General features: G+C 37.5%; 3 protein-coding genes across 4 annotated transcripts; 2 read left to right on the top strand and 1 right to left on the bottom strand.

Moving 5' to 3' along the window:
* Window positions 1-654: 654 nt before the first annotated feature.
* LOC109600046 (cytochrome P450 CYP12A2-like) lies at window positions 655-3,118 on the top strand. Its single transcript, XM_020016114.2, has 6 exons — window positions 655-857; window positions 906-1,118; window positions 1,178-1,378; window positions 1,432-1,997; window positions 2,159-2,359; window positions 2,423-3,118. Exons 1-6 carry the CDS (start codon window positions 749-751, stop codon window positions 2,537-2,539), a joined length of 1,407 nt encoding a protein of 468 aa, XP_019871673.2. The 5' UTR covers window positions 655-748; the 3' UTR covers window positions 2,540-3,118.
* Window positions 2,679-15,513, bottom strand: LOC109600042 (uncharacterized). 2 transcript variants are annotated; one of them, XM_049963878.1, is made up of 14 exons: window positions 14,904-15,513; window positions 14,723-14,811; window positions 12,414-12,748; window positions 11,849-12,143; window positions 11,483-11,789; window positions 11,180-11,372; window positions 10,856-11,118; window positions 9,019-9,972; window positions 7,793-8,959; window positions 7,382-7,736; window positions 5,653-7,325; window positions 5,256-5,597; window positions 4,795-5,189; window positions 2,679-4,721 (listed from the first exon to the last, which is right to left on the bottom strand). In XM_049963878.1, exons 1-14 carry the CDS (start codon window positions 14,929-14,931, stop codon window positions 4,446-4,448), a joined length of 6,672 nt encoding a protein of 2,223 aa, XP_049819835.1. In that variant the 5' UTR covers window positions 14,932-15,513; the 3' UTR covers window positions 2,679-4,445. The 2 variants fall into 2 exon arrangements, with proteins under 2 accessions (XP_049819835.1, XP_049819836.1); XM_049963879.1 differs by lacking the exon at window positions 14,723-14,811 and having other exon boundaries at window positions 14,904-15,512.
* Window positions 15,514-15,873: 360 nt separating this feature from the next.
* On the top strand, window positions 15,874-18,992 carry LOC109600048 (negative elongation factor B). Its single transcript, XM_020016116.2, has 6 exons — window positions 15,874-16,091; window positions 16,148-16,246; window positions 16,303-16,674; window positions 17,462-17,881; window positions 18,099-18,506; window positions 18,587-18,992. The coding sequence occupies exons 1-6, from the start codon at window positions 15,975-15,977 to the stop codon at window positions 18,932-18,934; spliced, it is 1,764 nt and encodes a 587-aa protein (XP_019871675.1). The 5' UTR covers window positions 15,874-15,974; the 3' UTR covers window positions 18,935-18,992.
* The last annotated feature ends 1,182 nt before the right edge of the window (window positions 18,993-20,174 follow it).

Genomic DNA, 20,174 nt, shown 5'->3' with positions numbered 1-20,174 from the left:
GACCTGGTATAATCACATTCTTAGCATATTAGTAATTATTAATTACATATTATTACATTATATTACATTCATGGATTACGTACACCCAACACTGTCTTGAGACTATTACCAAGTAATATTGCAATATATTAATATTTTTACACAAATAACATTTTCAGAGTTAACACAGAGGTTTACACCATTTTGAGAAAAATTTTGCAATTGAAAATATTTCCAGAAAATGAAATATTTAAGTCATAAAATATTAAATGATTAATATCCTTACAAGAATTTGTTTGCTAGAAAAAGTATTAATTATTAAAACATTCAACAGTATATACAACAATATTAAACCTCAGTGGTACCTCTAAAATTACCCATTATTTTATACTTTCCAAACACCAAATTATACTACTTCATTTTAAAGAGTAATTTGACTGTTAATGACACTAAGACAGTGTTGCCTAATTATTATTAATACCAAATTACAGTGTATGTGTCATAGGCCAAGTTAAATTATTATTTATTTTTTATCATTAAGTTGATGTAATATAAAAAATTAATATGTAAGTTTGTATTAAAAGAAGACAATGAAAAACAAAATACTCTTTTATTTCTCTCATACACCACAGTACCAAAGATAGTACTCATGCCATGTGGCAATGTGTACGCAAACAGGTTTATTTATATCTCTGTGTCCACAATTCAAATCTGTTTCGATAAAATAAGCAAGCTGGTCACTGTTTTATGATTTTATTGACCTTACACAATGATTTTTAAACGATTATTTTCACACAAATGTGCAAAACCTTTTTCACAAGTACCGTCCTTAAAGTCGTACCCATTAATTGGGCACACGTATTTGTTTTTACCAGGGGGTAGGTAAATTACTTTTTTTTAAATAGCTCCTTCACCGCATATTTTAGGCCCTTATAAAACAGAACGACTTACTGAGACAGTGTTGGATATTAGTAAAAAACTGGGCCCCATATTTAAATTAAACCTGGGGGGTATGACTTTAGTGATAACAACTAATGCAGATGACACACAGTTAATGTATAGAAATGAAGGGGTCAGACCTCATAGACCACCATTCCCTGCCTTGGCTCACTGTAGAAAAAAGGAATTCAATAGTTGTGGTAATGAATTGGTTACTTTGTAACAATATTAATGGTTTAAGAAACCTGGTGTATTTTAGGAGTGGTACCTGGAAATGGAGAGGAGTGGTACAAATTCAGAACAGGTGTTGTGAGCTTGTTGAAGCCTGGCGTCGTTTCAAGGTATACTCAGAGGCATGAAATAGTTGCAAAGAATTTTATAAAATATTTAGACATGCAAAAAGATTCCAGCAATGTTGTTGAAGATCTATTTGAACACTTACAGAGATTTACAATTGAAGGTAGTCAATACAAATAAATTATTAATCATAACTTATTTTTTTCAATGTTTTAGCTATATCTGTTGTATGTCCAGGAGTCCAATTTAAATGTATACATAATGAGAACTTACAATTCTCTGATATAATGAATGCCAGCAAAAATTTCATGGATGGTTTATACTCCACTTTGATGGGCCCTCCAATATGGAAGATCATTAAAACTGATGGCTATAAGAAATTGGAATCCTCACATAAAGTCATTTATAATGTAATGAAAGACCACTTAAATAACTTAAAGATTAAGTATGAACAAGATGCAGCACTAGTTGAAGAAGAGAACCCATTCATGTATGCCCTCTTCCAAAATGATAATATGTCATGGGACGACAAAATAATGCTATCCATGGAAGTATTTTTTGGAGGTATTGATACTACTGCAACTACCATAGCTTTGACTTTGCATTATCTAGCGGAAAATGAACGAACTCAGAGTATTGCGCGAAACGATACTAAATCTGAAGATCTTAGGTACTTGAGGGCTTGTGTTAAAGAAACCTTAAGGTTATCGCCGACCGCGGGTGCCAACAGTCGGTTTTTGATACGTGATACCGAAATCGGAGGATATCTGATACCTAAAAATGTAAGGTATTGTAATGCAATTTGCATTAGAAACCTGTCCAATATTTTTATGTGTAAATACTTCATTTCTTCTATTACATATGCGGATATAATATTAGCGAAGCGAATTTTATATTTGATGTAGTTTCAGACAGAGTATTTTATTAAAGTCTTTCTTTTCAGACATTGGTTTCAGCATTTAGTTCTGTGACTTGTTGTGACGAAAAATACTTCAAAAACGCTAAAGAATTCAAGCCGGAAAGATGGCTTCGGGAAAAGAAAGAAAATTACCACAAGTTTGCGTCTTTACCCTTTGGTTATGGACCAAGGATGTGTCCAGGAAAGCGACTCGCTGAAAATGAGATGGTATTGTTAATAAAGGAGGTAAATACCACGTTTCTAATAATAAAGAGACATGAATGATATTTATAATTACATTATTTCCAGATTTTGTTGAATTATAAGTTGGAACTACCGAATGAATCTACAGATATTGGGATGATATACCGTATGAATCGTGTACCAGATCAGCCTGTAAACATAAAATTCGTACCATTATCATAATTATTTATTTTTTATTTTGTTAAAACTTGAATAAGTTAAGTTTATTTTCCATATATTTTATCTTGTAGATCATATATCATATTTTTAACACTCTTGTTATCTGATTTTAATAAAATGTGATTAAGAAAAAAACTCGAAATTAAATACAAATTACTAAATATTTATTATTTCATTGTACAACAATACATATGTTTGTCTCCATTTACATGTTGTATATACAAGTTGTATGAATAGTTTGATTGATATAGTTGTTCAAATATTTGTACAGTAAAATTTGATTATTAAAGCTTATACAACAATATTATGTTCAGGTCACAGATTCTATAAGAAGCGAACAATAAATATTTGACGTTAAAAATAGAACAATAAACACAATTAATAAATTTAAAATTGTAGCTTCCTATAAAATTCTGTGATTACGTCATGTCAATTTTGAATTACTATTGTCGATGCTTTAACTTTTATACATTTAAATAAGGCATACTTTTCTGATATAAAAAGTAATAGTACGTTTCAAAACATTACTGTACACAAAAATTTGTAATGATATAATTTTATCTAATAAAAATCATAAAATTGGGTCTGCATTAATGTAACGTAATATTAAATCTGGCCAATATACATAAAATATATAGTGGTTACTGCAAAAAAGCAATATTAATAATCTATTAAATTTAAAAATATATCACACACAACATATTAATAAATTACTAATTTTCCAGTGCAGTACATTACATTATTGCAGACCATTCTTTAGACGACAAGTACAATTTTCTAAATCTTATTATCTAGCAAGAAGTTACTTCTTGTTTTTTGCACATCCGGAATGTTTGGAAAAAACTAGACCTCATTTAACATAGCGGTAATCAAACATATTCAGGGAATATAATAATATGTAGTAATTGAAGTAAAATATTTAGTCGGTAACGCTTCTTAATCTATATTTACACAAATAATTAAAAATATAGTGAAGTTATAAAAGAATATTGCATATCTGATATGGTTTTTATAAAAAAATACTTTAAAAATAAAATATGTACAGGATGTATACATAACAATTAAAAATTACTAATTAGGTGAATTTTAAGTCTCGAGGTCCGTTTCTTCCTTGAAACAGGGAAACTCATTTAAACATAAACTAACGTAATATAAAACAGGCGCAGTTCATAACATTTGCCAATACATAAAATATATAAATGAGGTAAAAAAGTGGTCGCCACCTTCACGACACAATGCACTATTATATTTTCATCTTAAAAAACGAGACTCTTAAAATATTTCCAATTAAAAAACTAAACAAATAGCAACAGAATAAAGGTGTGAGCAAAATTTACGCACTGGTTGACAAGCGTTCTGGAAGCGCATATCTTTTTCACACACCTACAAAATCACAGAACGTAAAAAAAAACAAACTATGTAAACTTTGCCGCTGGAAACTAAAATCTCGTCTTCATTCCATTCGACTGGTCATCATAGTTAGACGGTTTGGTGCAATCGTAGCAGTGGAAGAAGCATGAGTTCGTCGTCTAGTCGGCAGAAGTAAATTCCAATTTAACCACTAACAAACAAAAATGTAGTTTTATAAAAAAAATCAAAAAACTACAATTCTGGACCCTCATGACAATCAATTTTTGGAGTTCAACTAAGTAAATGATTTGGCTTGTTTCATTTAGTTACAAAACTATGAAGGAAGTTTTCCTTTATTCACTATTAATTGATTTCTGTATGTTCTCCCAGGATGTATTTGTTATCTAACAGTGAATGTCACACGGAAAGACACAGGCAGTCGAATTTGTAACGTCAATATACCCGCGACAAACTTCCGCCGACTTGGCGGCGAACACTTGAACCAGACCCACCGACGTTCATCGTTTGGGGATGAAGGGCGGGGCGGCGCCCCCTTTCACTAGAGCCACGAGGGACGAGTCATTGAGTCGTAGGGCGGCTGACGCATTCCTAGTGCTGCATGATAACCGGGTGGAGGCGGGTAGGCACCCGCGGATGGTCCCAACAGGCCCTGATGCAGATAGTGCTGGTAAATGGGTGACGATGAGTCCATGAGCTGGGCGGCGGCCGCGGCCGCTGTCGGTGGCATGAACGGACCTCCAAGAGGTGGGTAACCAGGCGGCCGTACCTGCGGTGCGCCTAAGAACGGGTATCCGCTTCCTTGTGATGCTGACGACTAAAAAAAAACGGATATTATATTTTCAACCAACGATTCCTCAGTTGTAACAAATTCTAGGTACTGTACTTACTGTGTGGTGCGCCCTTGTTTGCTTATCATTAGCTTCGGGTGTCGATCGATGATGCGCCGCCGCTGCTGCAGCCATGTAGTAGTTCGACTGGGTTCGACTAAATTCATCTAAGAAATTCGAATAAGGCGGATCCTTGTCGGGCGGAGCAGCATAGAGACCAGCGGCGGCCCCCATGCCAAGGCCGGCTGCTGCGGCCGTTGGACCAAAGTTGAAAGCACTGCCTGGTACCACACTAGAAGACTTAAGAGCTATGGCTCCTGGTTCTGAGGCGCTACTCTTCAGACCGGCGTACGACTGGAAGCCCTGCTGTTGACTAAGATGGTGATTTGGATTCGGAGCAGCCACCGGATTTTGTTGCGCAGTCGCTGCCTGCTGCTCACTCACTGTAGGAGTTGCTAAATAAATAAGTTGGTCATTAAAATCAAATCAAATGAACAACCAAAATATCAATAGACACTCACCAGTTTTTCGATATTTTGGCTTTTTGACCTTCTTGGATTGTTGGGCCTGTTGCTGCGCTGCCGGTACGGATTGCGCCAAATTCTGCGCTTTAGAATCATCGACTACACCGACTTGCTGTTGTTGAGCCGCAGCTGCTGCACTCATGATTGCGTTTTGCAGATCGTTTATTTGGCGACTGTACATGGAGGAAGATGTTGACGACGGTTGCATCGCCTGGTGGTGATGGTGGTACTGCGATTGCATTGCGTTTATGTTTGCCTGTGAGAACATGGGTAAGCCAGCCGTTGGTCCTGGGGCATTCGAAGGCATCGGTTTGTTGAACATGTGCGACGAGCTCAGCCCTAATAATATTAAACATTAAACGATATTCAAATGACAAACTCTGCAGTAACTTACCTTTGTCTGCATAATATGGTGATGTCGTGGATTGTAGACCGGAGAGCATCCTTTCATCGCCACCGTACCTGTCCACTATGTGAGACAGATTGGCAATGTTACCACCAATAGTAGGTGGCGCATTGTAAGTTGGCTTGGGTATAGACACTTCAGCAGGTGGCGGCTTATAGGCACTGGGCACTGAGTCCTGTTGTGACAGTGGGAGGCGATTTAATGAAGGGGACGACTCGCTGCCAGGGCGGGAAGGAGCTTGCAACGCGGGTGCGTTCGAGTAATTGACTTGTGATGGAGAATGAGAAACGATGCCACCGCTTCCGCTTGATTCCAGACCTTTGAAGGCCATCTGGGACAACATACTAGCGTTGGCATACCGCAACATGTCGTTAGCCTGTGATGTCTGACTGGGTTGTGTTGTTTGGTGGGCCGACGTAGCTATAGCTGGTCGTGTGTACTCCGGCGGCCTGCTGTACTGTTGCTGAAGGCTGCGCGTAAAATTCACCTCCGGCCCCGTGTAACCCATATTAGTATACTTCGACAAGTCCATTTTCCTCTCAAGTTCCTGTTGCGACGCCATCGGTCCCACGCTTCTGGTCGCTGACGGTATGTTAAGAGGATAGTTGGCAGTTTCGCTGCCGAACCCGTAAGAGTTGTTCGGTGGAGTGCTGCTCACGTACTGTGATTGTTGCGTACTCTGTTGTTGAGACTGTTGGCTCGTCGCTTGTGAAACCATAGCCACTTGCTTTGCGAAGCTATCCATTTGAGACTTTGGGAAAGTGGGTAACTGGTCACCGCCACCAGCCGAGGATTGCAGTGCCAGAGGCTTAGGTTCGGGTATGTTCTGGTGCACATACTTAAGGGTTTCTTTTTCTTGCGGTTGGACACAATTGTTTGGACTTCGAACCGTACCGATTGAGATCTGTTCACCTAATTGTAAATTCCTGTTTATCAGTTCCTCCTGATTGTTTGAGTTGTATCTCAACTTTTGTTCAGCCTCCGTGTACCTCTTCTTTACCGGGAACATTGTCGACTGAATTGTCTTTTCGGGCTGTTTGATTTGTTCCTCCTGTTGTTGCCGTTGTGGATGGAAACCGTCGATGGGCGACTGTACGTTCTGGTTTTGCACCGTTGGGGACTGCACGTTGGCAATTTGGAGATTGGGGGAGTGCATACTGGGCGAATGTACAACGTTCGGAGAGTGAACGACGTTTGGTGAGTGCACTTGTGGTGAATGTTGGGGATGGGAAGCAGGCGAAGACAAATTACTCGCGGGCGAATTGGGGCCATAAGTGGGGGCCGTTTTGGCTTGATATTGATCAGTCAGCGGCTTATTTGTGTCGTAGTAACCTGCGGGGGAGTTGGGTGCGGGGTTTGCAGTGGAATAATTGGGGGCGTGGGCGTTGTAATACGGCGGATTCGTGTACGAGTAAGGAACGCCGGGTGCAGTATTTTGTCCGGTATTCGGTGAGTAAACGTGTTCCGACGAATAATGCGCGTAAGGGCTCTGTGGATTGTCGCAACGTGGGCTACACGATTTATCCGGGCTGCTTTTAGTGGAAACTGTGTCTTGGTAGAAGCCAACGCGCATCTGTCCATTGAATGGTGGGTACGCAGCTGACTTAGGTGAAGCATCAGCTCGTGGTGACGCCATCACTGGAGAAGCCCCTGATGGAGACCTAAAACATCAATTAATATCAATACATAATGGCATCAATTGATTAAGATAACATACCTGTGCATCGGCGAGGGATAAGGAGCGGGATAAGCAAGCCTCTCATCGATGCCCACACGTGGTGAATCCATATCCTGACTAAACGACGACCTTTCGCTGACGCTGCTGCCAGTGCTGATACGTCGTTGTCGCGGCATACCGCCACTGTCTAGACCAGGTGATGGATCTGGGGCTGGCACTTTCTGAACACCTCCAAGAGCTGGTTTCTCTTCGTTTTCTTTGCCGTCGGGTTTTAAGTCCGCTCCGCCGGTTGTTGTCTTCTTCGCGGTCGCCGCCACTGCAGTAGTGGTTGGGGCAGGCATTTTCGGTGCCCCGAATGCTTTGAACCAAGCACTTAGGTTAGGTGTTGCTCCTCCTAAAAACATTTTTAATATAATTTTTAATATTATAAAATAAAAAATTATGATCTACCTATTGCATCGTCAACAGGATCTTCCTTAGGTTCCACAGTCTCCTTAACCTCCTTCTTCTCTTTGTCTTCGATTGTGTTCGAATCCTGTAGTACCGGTGTGACTGTTTCCGCCTTCTTCGGTTCCACTGTCTTTTCCTCCTCCTTTTTCTGGTCATCAACGAAACGGTGTTTGCCAAAATTATCCAGCACTGAGCCTAGGCTCAGCTTGGGCGCGTTCGTATCAGTTTTAACGATCAAGGAGTTCTTCGTGTCCTTAATTTTGGACAGAGGCCCAAGTGGATACAGATCGTCCGTTTTATTTACACTGGGCACGTTGGCAATTAAGTTGCCTTTGCTCTTGCCGGGTTGTAATCTATCGATGGTACGCTGCACTTCTCGTCTCTTCCCAAAAAGTTTACTGGGGTCACGGAACGGACGTTTTTTCGTATCCTTAGAAGGTGGGGCCCCACCTTCCTTTTTCAATGCGCCTGGGACGATTGGTTTGTCCGGCCTCTTTTTCGTAGGGTCCTCCGTGATAATTTTATTATTCAACGCGTCAAAGTCGTCGAGGCCCGTATACGACGGCGAATTGCTGGCGGAACTGAATTCAGAAAATTTCGGCGTGTCGTCCAGCCATTTGTTGATGTCCTTCAGAGTCTGTTCTGTAGCTAAAGTTAAAGCTTCGATCTCGATGGATTTCGCGGTGCTGTTTAGAGTGTTGGGCGGCTGCGACGCCACTGCTGGAGAATTCAAGGGGGGATGACCTGACGACGGATTCTTCTTTTTGTTAGACTTTTTTCCATCTGAAATTACACTGTCCATCGTGCTATTATTACCGTCGTCCAGCTCCAGAGTTTTGTTGTCTTTTTTAGTGGGTTTTCCACTCTTTTCCTTCCCCTTCAACTTCGGTTTGTCGTCTTTCTTAGCTTTATCCTTGCCCTTATAGTCCTTTGTTTCGTCATCATCGACAAATTCGTACTCACTACTTTTCAGCTTGTTTGATATTTCACTCTTAGCTTTTAATTTTTCAATTGTTTCCCTGAGTTTATTATGTTTATCCTTTGGTTTTGGTGAAAAGGGTGGAGGCGAAGGTGAGGAAAGACGATCTTTTTTGAACTTTTTGTCGGAATGTTTCATCGGCTTTTCGTCGTCAAACAGCTCCTTTATTTTGTCCCGCTTTTGCTTCGCTGTGAGCAATAAAAAAGGATTAAATTTATATTCTACTATTAGCAAAATAAATACTTACCATTAAACTTTGGCATTTCGTCATCGCTGTAATCTGGGGGCAATCGCGTTTTATTCTCCTTTGCCTTGTCTTTCCTGGGGGGTGAAAAGTCGAATTTGGTGGAGTCAGGGCTGGATGGAGGCCATGAAGGTGGCGGACTACTGATATCACTTGGAGGAGGGGGGCTCATGGAAAAACTTCTGTCCCTCCGTCGAGGACTCTGACTGCGGTTTCGAGGCGGACTTGTGGCTGGTTTTTTAGACTTTTTTGGCGACTTATCCTTTTCCTTTTTTCCTTTAGAGGTGGGCTTGTTCTCCTTAGGTGGTTTGCCCTTTTCGGACTTAGAGTCTTTAGTGTTTTTCCGATCCGGGGAGCTACTGGTACCCTTCGAGTCTTTGGAACTTTTTTGTTTTTCCTTCGAATGTTTTTCCGTCCTTTTAGTCTCAACTTTTTGTTTTTTGTTTGATTTTTTGGAGGGCTTTTTTTTACTTTCCGTTTTCTTGCCCTTCGGAGACTTGTAGTCATCAATATCATCCAGAGATTCTAGAGACACACTCTTGTGGCTCAGTGAACTTTCAGATACCGACCGCTGTTTCTTTTTGTTGTCTTTGGTATTGGTCTTCTTGGTTTTGTTACTACTTTTCTTACTGTTTTTTTCGGTCTTCTTCTTAGGTGGCGTTTGTTCCTCCTCGGGTTCAGAAGGACACGAATCACTATGCTTACTCACTACACTATCACTGGAAAGCGATCGCTTTCGCTTCTTTTTGTTCGCAGGACCGGTAACCACCGGTTTGGGTTTAGTGTTTTTCGCGTCACCGTCACTGTCCACTTTTTTCTTTTTGTTCGTCTTTGTGTCCTTACCGGGCGCGAGATATTCGACGGCAATCTCCTCATCCGATGACGTTATTTCGTCCAGAAATTTGTCAGTCGCCGCTTCGAAGACTCGCAGCAAATTATCAACCATTCCCGTGTAATCTAAAAAAATGTAAGATCAAGTATTAAGTAAAATATCAAATAAACCAGTCGGGAATGGCAAAATACAGGCATAATTTATGCTTTTAAAAACCAAATTTAGTTTCACATACAAAATATGTGACAAAATTACAAATTTTCAAACAAAGTGGTACTTTTCTAGTTTCATAAATGACATTATTGTCTTGAAATTTATCAGAAATATTTTTATATGTTGACTAAATATAATTTAATAGGATACGTCAGTTTCAATAGATATTTTTGAATCAATCAGATATTAAAATGCTGTTGTGGCACTTTAGTTCAGTTGTTCTGGTCTAGAAGCACTAATAATCAAAAACAATCAATTTGTGGGCACAGTGTACATGTTTAACATGGGTATTTTAAGTTTCATACACTATAAAGTTACAGTATTCTATTTTGTGGTCATTTAACTTTTATTTGAAATTAATGAGTTAAACACAAGATATTTCAGAAAAGGATTGAATTTAAAATTTACCCAAATATATTTCAACAGGAATATTACTTTAAATGCACTTATTAATCTGATTTGGTTGACCAAAGAAATAAAAAAATACAAATATGGCACAGTCTTAATAGTAGGATTTTTATTTACTTTCAGAGGGAATAAAGACACTGAGTACTCTAAAGGAAAGGGATATAATAATTAAAATGAAAAATGAAGGTCTAAATATTGTTGACGTCATAGTATTTTGTTAAAGATATCATTTAAGTTGAAATTATTTAAATTTAGGTACAAAATGAATAATTGTAGAAATAATACAATGTAATATTACATTAAAATATTTTGATTGAAGATTACTTAGTGAGCATTTAAGAAACTTTAAGTGTAGTATTAATTAACTTATTACAAAATATATATTACCATTTTCTGTGCCATTATAGAGCCTACAATTGTTTACTATCAACTGAAAATCAGACTTAAATTGAGAATATGTTCGATAACGGTTAGCATCTAGCCGTTCTTCCATGGTTTCTAGATCCATGGGTTTTTTAATGATTGAGTAATAATTTGGAGCGATGTCCTCGTCGACCGGATACGCAAATGGCCACGCATCCCGATGGTTCTTCACGTGATCCAAAATCTTGTGCATGCCTATTTGCAGATCCTCGTCGGTTTGTCGAAACCTGTAAAGCACAAATTTATACCACATTATGACCAATAGCGGAAAAAATCGATGCTTCTTACACCTGCGACGTCTTCATTTTTTTTTTGGTCGGATGCGTGACGGGTTGGATGACGATCTGACCGGTGGCGGCCGACAGCGAGTTGTTCGTCTGTCGGCCGACCGTGGCCGGCTTCGGCGCCGTTTTCACCGGCATACCTTCGTCCTCCCGTTCACTCTTGCGACTACGTTTCGACGATTTCGTCGCCACCGTGTCTAAAACCCAAACAATACGGAAAATTAATAATTCGCCACACCACTTGCCTCTGTAAAATATTCGAATTTGACACGTTTTTACACGAAAAATGGTCGTTCGTAACACGAACCTTTGCTACTGGTGGAGCCTGCCGAATTACGTCGTTGCCTGGCTGCGGACTTCTTAGTTTTCGCCGCGGCGCCGGCCATCTCATAACGGCCCTCTGCTGACGACGACAGCGGTGCGTCCTGTTCGCCGTGCCGCTCCTGCTTCAGACGGGCCCGTCTCTCGTACGCCTCGTTCCTCCGCTTCCTTTCTAAGTCGCGCTTTCTTTTCTTCTCTTCCTCTTCAGCGACCGCACGCTTGTCACAGCGTGGCTCTTTTCCAGCAGGGGCACTGGTGGCTCCCTTCGCCTCCTTATAGTCGCCCTCGTTTTCCTTAAAAATAAAAAGAACAATAATAAATGTATTTATATTTATTTAGTAGTTGAAGTTACCTTTCGTAAGCGACTGGAAGTCCTTCGTGGTTGATTCTCAAGTAGACGTTTCCTTGCCAAACGCTCCTTTTCCTTGAAAAGTCGCGGTAATTCCGGTAGGAAGTTTTCACTGAGTGTGTGGTGGAGTTGGCGTTCCGCTTTAGAAGTAGACTTCTTAAACTTCTTCGTCAGTTGAAACCAGTCGTCCTCGGTGAAACAGATTACCTGCCACACTGACTTCTTCTTGTTGTTTTTGGTTTTGAAGTCTTCACGGTATAGACGCGTCCCGTAGAAGTACCAATATGCAGAATCGTTGCTGAAAAATAGCAGGTGTCAAAATTTTCTATAATTTTGTTTTAATATGACGTTCTTTATAACAGAAAACCTTCCTATTTTCCACAAAGTAACTTTCTAAATCTGTATACCAAAACTTTCTTCAAAAATTTGCCTTATTTTCTGAAATCTTAACCCTTTGTCTTCTTAATATTAAGCAATATTCTACAAAGAGAACATCTTGAACCTCTTTGCCAGATTTAACTATGAAAAACATTGAAACCAGCGAAAACTGGGAAGCAGCATGAATCACCTGTCGTAGCCAAGCGGCACGACGCGCAAACTGTCCGCCTCCAAGTTCCTCAGTTGATCGAGAACATCTTCGGCGTCGAGCCGGAAGTCGCAGAGGCACTGCAGTATGTCGACCTTGGTGCGCAGCGGCAACAACTGGAAGTCCACGTCCGTGTTGAACGGATTGTACACGTCGTGTTCCTGGCACTTTTGGCGGAACAGCCGCCTCAGGAACATCTGATAGTTGAACGTGGAGATTTCATTGTTGGGCAGGCAGCCGCTCAACAGTCGGACAATCAGCTCCTGCAGCCACGATGTCTCCTCGGTGCCATCGGTCAGCAGGGCCTCTTCCAAGTCCTGCAACAGGCGCCTCGTTCGCTTTTAGGCGCCCGGCCTTCACACCTACCGACGTACGCAGTGCCTCTCTCACACATTTTTATTATATCACTTCCTCAAGCTGTGTAAATGTAACGAACAGTTTTTTTATTTAATTAATTAACATTAAAAGCACTTCAGATAAGAAATATTAGAGAAATACTTCGTATAAATGACAAATTATATTGATTTCCCGTTATATTGTACATATTCCTTTCACATTTTTACATTATGTAGTTTGGTTATTATAATTAAAATTATTTAAAATGGGAATTAATTTTATTTTTTTAATAACTTAGTAATAAGTTTATGCAGAACTGAAAAAGGTAGTGTTTTCGTTTCCGATTTAGCCGGAAGTCTTATCAATTTTTTATATTCAATAGAACACCCTGTATATTTTTGGATTTTTAAATTCTGTATATAACTCTAAATCAAATGACTATACCACATCATATATCTAAACTCAATAGTTTTTGAGTTATTAATTTTTTTCCAAAAATTTTGACACAATGATAGTCTATGAAAAATGTCTATAAAAAGACCAATTTTGACGCTGTAAAGTTTATTCTTGGTATTCATGTTAACCAAGAACCATCCTATAAGGAGCCATTATTAGTATTCCAAAATTGTATACAGCGTGTTCGTTATTTACGTTTAATTTTGGGCACCTTAAAATATCAAGAACTCTATTTTCAATGGAACATGTATGTTTTAACATAATTGAATATTAAAGAACCTTTCATACTCATGTATACTCATACCCTATACATAAAATGAATAACAAATTTAACGGGATTTTACTAAAAATGAATTGTATTGTTATGATATATAAAACCATGGTTTACTACAATCAGAACACAGAAAAAAGAGTCATTTTAAATTTTTGGTAAAATTATTGTTAATATTTTTTAATATTTCCTTCAATGTTAAAAGATACATGGCGTTTCATGGAAAATAACAAAGTTATTTGTATTTGTGTAGTTTTTGATGTTTTAAGATGCACAAAAATAAAGATAAATGAACATCCTATATAAAATTTGGGAGTACTAACAGTGACACCTTATAGAGTGGTCTTTGCTGGACGTGTATGCCATGAATAAACTTTCCACCATCAAAATTGGTGGCTTTACAGACATTTTAATTAGACTAGTAGTCCAAGTTATAATTCCTATAAACATTTCAAATCATATGTCAGTTCCCCATAGACTTTTAATGAATAAGTTAGGTGAATCACACTGCATAAAAATAAAAGGATTATTACATAGTACATATTTTATACCATTAAGAGGTTTCATATATTTTTTGTTAAATGATGTAATTTGAGATATGTAAACATTACGCAATTTTATCAGTTACTATTTTAAAGATTAAAATCATTTTAATTTATTTGAAGAAACTTCATACTTAATTATAGTAAAAATGTTTAGAATAGACCTTTTTATCACTATTAATAATATTTAATTAATTTTTTATAAATATTGTACTCTATAAACTTTTAAATTCACCAAAAATTAACATTTTGTAATAATAAATGATTCAATAACTATAATAACCAACAATCTCATCAAAACTACTTCAACCAATTACTTATCGAATTGTAACTCACCTCATTCAATAGAAATAATGAAAAATAAGAATTTACCAGTTCACTGTTATTGTTACATTGACAACAGCTAACATATACATATACATATGTATTACCATGGAGAGGCACCACCTACGTTTGGCTATGAGTGCATGTTAATCTATTGATACGAAGCAGTAAAAAATTAGTAAAGAAACTGTGACTGCGACTTCCAGCATGAGTTGTGTTACTTGTTACTCTATTGTGGATGATTTATGATAGTGTTGTATATACCAGCATGCGTTAATGATAAAATAACTGTTTGTCTGAGTTATGGCTGTATGGCAAAACAAAACGAAGCGATAAATGCGAGCCAAACAAGTGTATTTTACCTCGATATCGAAATCCAATAGGTTAAATGCTGAACGAAATAAGGAACAAAAGTGAGCAATGCTTGGTACTTCCCACCATGACTGTATATCTTAAATAACAAACAAAAATAATCATTTGAGTGCACCATCCGCCGCGGCGGAATCGCAACGACAAAATTGTAAACAAAACTTATCAACACACCTAGAATGCTTATGAAAGTGGGAAACATAACCTATTCGATGATCAATACGCCAGATCCGCAAGAAATTCCGTCCAAATGGCCAGGGGGCCGCGCGAACCTCCGTCCCGACCGTCGTGTTCCTGTGGCATCGCAGGCACGGGACCGTCTCTGGTCTTCACGCAACGCCCGCGCTCGTAACTGAGGCCATCACCCAAAACAACACATCGAAACGACAGACGATTGGCTTCACCCGTAATCGCGGTACTCACTGATGGACGCAGCGTCTGCCTGACGAAACGGTCTGCCGCACGCTACGACCGATGCAGCGGCGTAATTTCGCGTTCGCCGTTTGTCGTCGACGAGTTTGTCTGGTCGCGGAGCACCCTCGCAACTCCGCCGAGTCCCGTACGAGTCGTTCGAAAACACCGGAAGTTGTGCACGGAACGCTTTTTACCGCTTCGCATTGTCCGAATGCGGGCCAATCACTGAGGCGCATTTCAAAACGGGTGAAAGACCTCACGATTGACGACCGCGCGCGAATATCGACGGGGGCGCGCGATCTTCGGCGATCGACGCGACCTCAACCAAATTTTAAAATTAAAATACCTTTTTAATATTAACATAATTTTTTCGATTTTTTATTTAGCCCCATCAAAGAATACAATTATTGTAAAAATGTAAACTACTTATTATTTATGTATTTATTATTTTATACATTTATTACTAATTAAAATAAATAATACAGGTTTCTTTAAATATTTAATATATATCTTTTATTTACTATATAATGTTTAATAAAATAAAAATAGATATGAATTATAAAAGAAATATCTACAACACTCATATAACAGTGTTAAATTTATTTAAAACAACTTAAACTTCTCATTTAAAATTAATTTCTCTTATTACTCTTAATATCCCTCATCGTAATTATTCGAGAATGATCGTCAAATTTCCGAAGGGGCACAAACAAACACCCATCATTGACACATTGTTTTTCTATGACAATTTGTTGTCTCTAACCATAGCGGTCATAAACTAAAAACAGACCATATTCTCATAGAAATGCAGTGAGGGCTATAATATTCGCCATGTCTTCCTCAAGAAACGAGTTTCCCCTGGAAGCTCTAAAGGTTCATGGACCCAATTACCTAAAACATGCCCTTACCAGTTGCACAGATCCTTTGAAGGCTATTGAGGAATTCCAGGTAAAGTTCAAATTATTTTCCGGTGTGAATAAGGTTATTAAGGGATGCAATTTTAGGTCACAAATGGAATATTACTGCCTTCACTCAGACCTATGTTACCTCTTTTGGATCTTCATGGAGTGAGACGACTAGATTTTCACATGTCAGTTGTGGAGGTATAATATTTAGTTGTGTAATGTAAACTGAGTTTTATGTATTGTAACAATTGCAGGAACTAAGGGAAAAATTAATAAACCACATAAATGAAATAGGAAAGCAAGAAGGGAAGGAACGTGACATGAAACTTAAAGAACTGCTAACCAAAAGCTTCCCTGTGGTCAAAGTCAAAGCCATGAGGCCCATAGTGATGGCAATATTAAAAAATACGCCTCAAATTGAAGATCACTATCTGAAAGTTCTGGTTAGGGACAGGGATTTGTACAATGACACTAATACTGAGGTGAAACGACAAATCTGGAAGGACAATCAGTCATTGTTTGGTGATGAGGTTTCACCTTTGCTGAGTCAGTATATTAGTGAAAAAGAGAATATTTTGTTTGATCATACAAATCTTACTGCACTCTTCTTTGGACCTTCACCCAAGGTAAAGTCAATATTATTAATTGCTAATTTGTAAACTTGACAATGAACAAAAGTGTGCAAACATTTTATTCTAGTTTATTTATTTTGTTTTGCAATGAAAATCACCTAAAATATATTAAAGAATTAAACATCAACAATGAAAATGTGTGAATAATTAGAAAAGTAAGAGGATTATAAGGGTTGGGATTATCTGTGTATTACTATATTAAATATAGGAATTAAAACAAATATTCCATTGCAAATAAAAATTCAATGAAATTGATCTCATATTAAAATTTCAAATTATCTAATCTCAAATAGATTAAATCATAATTAAATGGTTGGAAAATTGTAAAAACGTGATGATTTATTATATAAATAGGACAGAAATAATTTCTACATAAATCTATGGATAAAATAATTACCAGAAAAAATAATTTTTGTTTTTATTTATAATTTATTTGAATAATTTGTCTATTTTAATGTTTTTGTATTAAACTGTGTAAATTATTTGAAACCTTTTCAATGCTAAATATTTTTTACATTGTATTTTTAAGTTATAATATTTTAAAGTTAACCAAACATTGAAAGAATGTTTATAAAGGAAAAATATGAGAGAAAATATATATTTAATCCTTGGTTAAACATCAAAATCAAAAATTACGTTTTTGTTAACTATACATATACATTTATGATAATAGTTTTCCTTTATATACATTCCATTTTTATATACTTTGTGCATATACTCTTTACCAAGATAAGATATATTATTATATATTGCAACTTCCTAAATATACTTTGGTTTTTAGGTTCGTAGACAGGGCGAAGTTGTTCAAAAACTGGCGCACATGATCGGCAATAGCGTTAAATTATACGACATGGTGTTGCAGTTTCTCCGCACTCTGTTCCTACGCACTAGAAATGTGCACTACTGTACCCTACGTGCCGAATTATTGATGGCCCTGCACGATCTTGAAGTGCAAGACATCATCTCAATTGACCCTTGCCACAAATTCACGTGGTGTTTGGATGCGTGCATTAGGGAGAAAAACGTCGATATAAAAAGATCAAGGGAGCTACAGGGATTCTTAGATAATGTTAAGCGTGGCCAGGAACAAGTCCTGGGAGATTTATCGATGACGCTGTGTGATCCATACGCCATCAATTTCCTGGCAACGTCTGCCATTAAAATTCTACACCATCTTATTTATAATGAAGGACTACCCAGAGTATGTTCAACTAGTTCTAACTAAAATTATGGTAAAGGTCGATTATAACGTGCCTAAAAAGACCCTTTATTTCATATTTTATTAGTATTTTGTAATTCATTGAAGTAGGGAATATTTTCCCATTAGGTAGATAATATTCCTGTGCGTTATAAGTGAGTTTTACTGCAGTTTAGAGTTATAGACTGATCATAAATTAAATGTATGTCTTTTGTCCCAGGATAATACAATTCTGATTCTACTATTACGAATGCTGGCTTTGGGACTGAGTGCATGGGTGATGATAGACTCCCAAGACTTCAAGGAACCGAAGCTCGAGAGCCACATTGTAACGAAGTTCTTACCAGCACTTATGTCACTTATGGTCGACGACCAGGTACGACAACTGTCGGCCAAACTGCCGCCAGACGAACGCGAAGCAGCCATTACTGTTATCGAGCATTCAGGCCCACTTCCTGACGCCATCGAAGCTTACATACAAGACAGTGCAGTTGCCAGTATACTAGCAATGTATTATGCCCTGCATGTGGCGAAGGCGCGAGATAGAGTCGGTTTGTTGCGAATACTTAATGTTTTAGCCAACTGTAAGGATGATCGTGCCTTCGAAGATCCATTCCTTCACTCGCTGGTAAGATATTAGCCCGAGTCAAATATAATATATGCATTTATTTAATCTCGCCAAACTAATTCGTTATTTATTTATTGCAGGTAGCGCTGCTTATTCACAACCCGGATGAGTTCCAGGCGGCGGACTTCTGCACAGCCTTGTTCGACGAGCTGTTGTTCCCCGGTTTGTCGCGTGACAACGTGGTTAAACACCTGTTGAAACTGCTTTGGTATGTGCACCACAAACTACCTGCGAACAGGTTGAACACGTTAATGAAGGCTTTACAACCGACCCATCAGCACGCTGAAAAGGTGCACGGTGTTTACAAGATGCTGCAGGATAAGATTACGTCGCAAGAGGAAACTGTACCACCTCCAGAGATGGACGTTGATCTAAATTCGCCACTGATGAGTGTCCCTACTCCCGCTCCGTTTCATCATACGTTGTAATTAATTAATCCATACATTGTAACATCGAACTGTTTTAATATAAAATTTTTTAATTCGTTGTATTTCTTTATATAACGTGCTTTACTACTAGAGAATATATTTTATATTTAAACGTTTCAAATATATATTTTTTGATTTTATAAATTTATAAAATTTCTGTTTTCAAATTATTTTACGAAATGAACAGTTATTTATTTACTGACAGTATCACTTGCCCAACAACTGTCTCATTTACTAAGGTCGATGATTTATTATTTTTTTTTAAATTATAGTTAATTTTAATTATATCATTACTACTGTATTCTAATTTTTAATAATGTTTCTGATTTTGAGTTGGAATTCTGTGGCTATATACCCTGACCTAAGAAATTAACGCACCACCTATTATATAATATATATTATATATTATAATAAAAATTCCATTAAAGTAAATTGTAAAGTGTTTCTATTAATTTTGAGACACCGTGGTACATGACTTTAAAAAGTGTATAATCGTTTTTACAAAGGTCTAGTTTTTTTTGTTTTATGTCGAATAAACCAATTTTCATAAATGAGTTAAAACACGTGGAAGGTGCTTGATTAAGTATGGAATCAATTCGACGTCTTAGGGAAGATAATTCACCTCCTATTCCTGCCCAACACTAACCATGCAAACCATCCCAAGAAATTGAAGAGAGCGCTTTCTTGTTAAAATTAGGATGTAAAGTTGTAATTATATAAAATTAATTAACATACATAATTTTAATTTAAATTAATTTTATAATTAATAAATGTCTAAACATTTCGAACCTCAATTTATATACGGATATCTTTATTTACGTAGTTTTTATGCTACATTTTATTTCAGGCAGTTCCTAAGTAAATCAACCAAACCCTATATTCAATACAATTGATTTTATAATTTATTTCTGTGCCCGACATCGTTCCTTAAAGCTAAAAATGCCTGGAAGTGTCCATTTAACGATACAAATTAAACAACAAATTGTAGTTACGAAATGGTGAAAAACAGAGTAAAATTGCAGTAGATTTAAATTTAAACAAATCGATCATTTTAAGGACGATTTCTAATTTTAATAGAAGGAATACATTGGAAGGAGTTCCCAAAAGAGGTAAAAAACGCAAGACTAACAGAATTGTGGACAAGAAAACAAAAACGCTTGTTCGTGACACTTTTATCTGCGCATCCCGCATAAATCAAAAAATAAACGAACTCACTAAACTAAACTAAAGTATGTTGGTG

The sequence above is a fragment of the Aethina tumida genome, chromosome 2 (genome assembly GCF_024364675.1).
Source record: "Aethina tumida isolate Nest 87 chromosome 2, icAetTumi1.1, whole genome shotgun sequence".
Classification (NCBI taxonomy): domain Eukaryota; kingdom Metazoa; phylum Arthropoda; class Insecta; order Coleoptera; family Nitidulidae; genus Aethina; species Aethina tumida.
Note: the sequence above shows the minus strand (reverse complement) of the source record. Positions and strands in the feature narration are given on the sequence as shown.

Excerpts from the sequence above, each read along its gene's own strand:
- LOC109600042 (XM_049963878.1), bottom strand. The coding sequence starts at position 14,931 with ATGTTTCCCACTTTCATAAGCATTCTAG. Across the intron at positions 12,749-14,722 it reads TATTGGATTTCGATATCGAG|GACTTGGAAGAGGCCCTGCT; the intron begins GTAAAATACACT and ends CGCCTGTTGCAG. Across the intron at positions 5,598-5,652 it reads ACCATATTATGCAGACAAAG|GGCTGAGCTCGTCGCACATG; the intron begins GTAAGTTACTGC and ends TAATATTATTAG.
- LOC109600046 (XM_020016114.2), top strand. The coding sequence starts at position 749 with ATGATTTTTAAACGATTATTTTCACACAAATGTGCAAAACCTTTTTCA. Across the intron at positions 1,119-1,177 it reads AAAGGAATTCAATAGTTGTG|GAGTGGTACCTGGAAATGGA; the intron begins GTAATGAATTGG and ends GGTGTATTTTAG. Across the intron at positions 1,998-2,158 it reads GATATCTGATACCTAAAAAT|ACATTGGTTTCAGCATTTAG; the intron begins GTAAGGTATTGT and ends CTTTCTTTTCAG.
- LOC109600048 (XM_020016116.2), top strand. The coding sequence starts at position 15,975 with ATGTCTTCCTCAAGAAACGAGTTTCCCCTGGAAGCTCTAAAGGTTCAT. Across the intron at positions 16,247-16,302 it reads TTCACATGTCAGTTGTGGAG|GAACTAAGGGAAAAATTAAT; the intron begins GTATAATATTTA and ends TAACAATTGCAG. Across the intron at positions 18,507-18,586 it reads ATCCATTCCTTCACTCGCTG|GTAGCGCTGCTTATTCACAA; the intron begins GTAAGATATTAG and ends TATTTATTGCAG.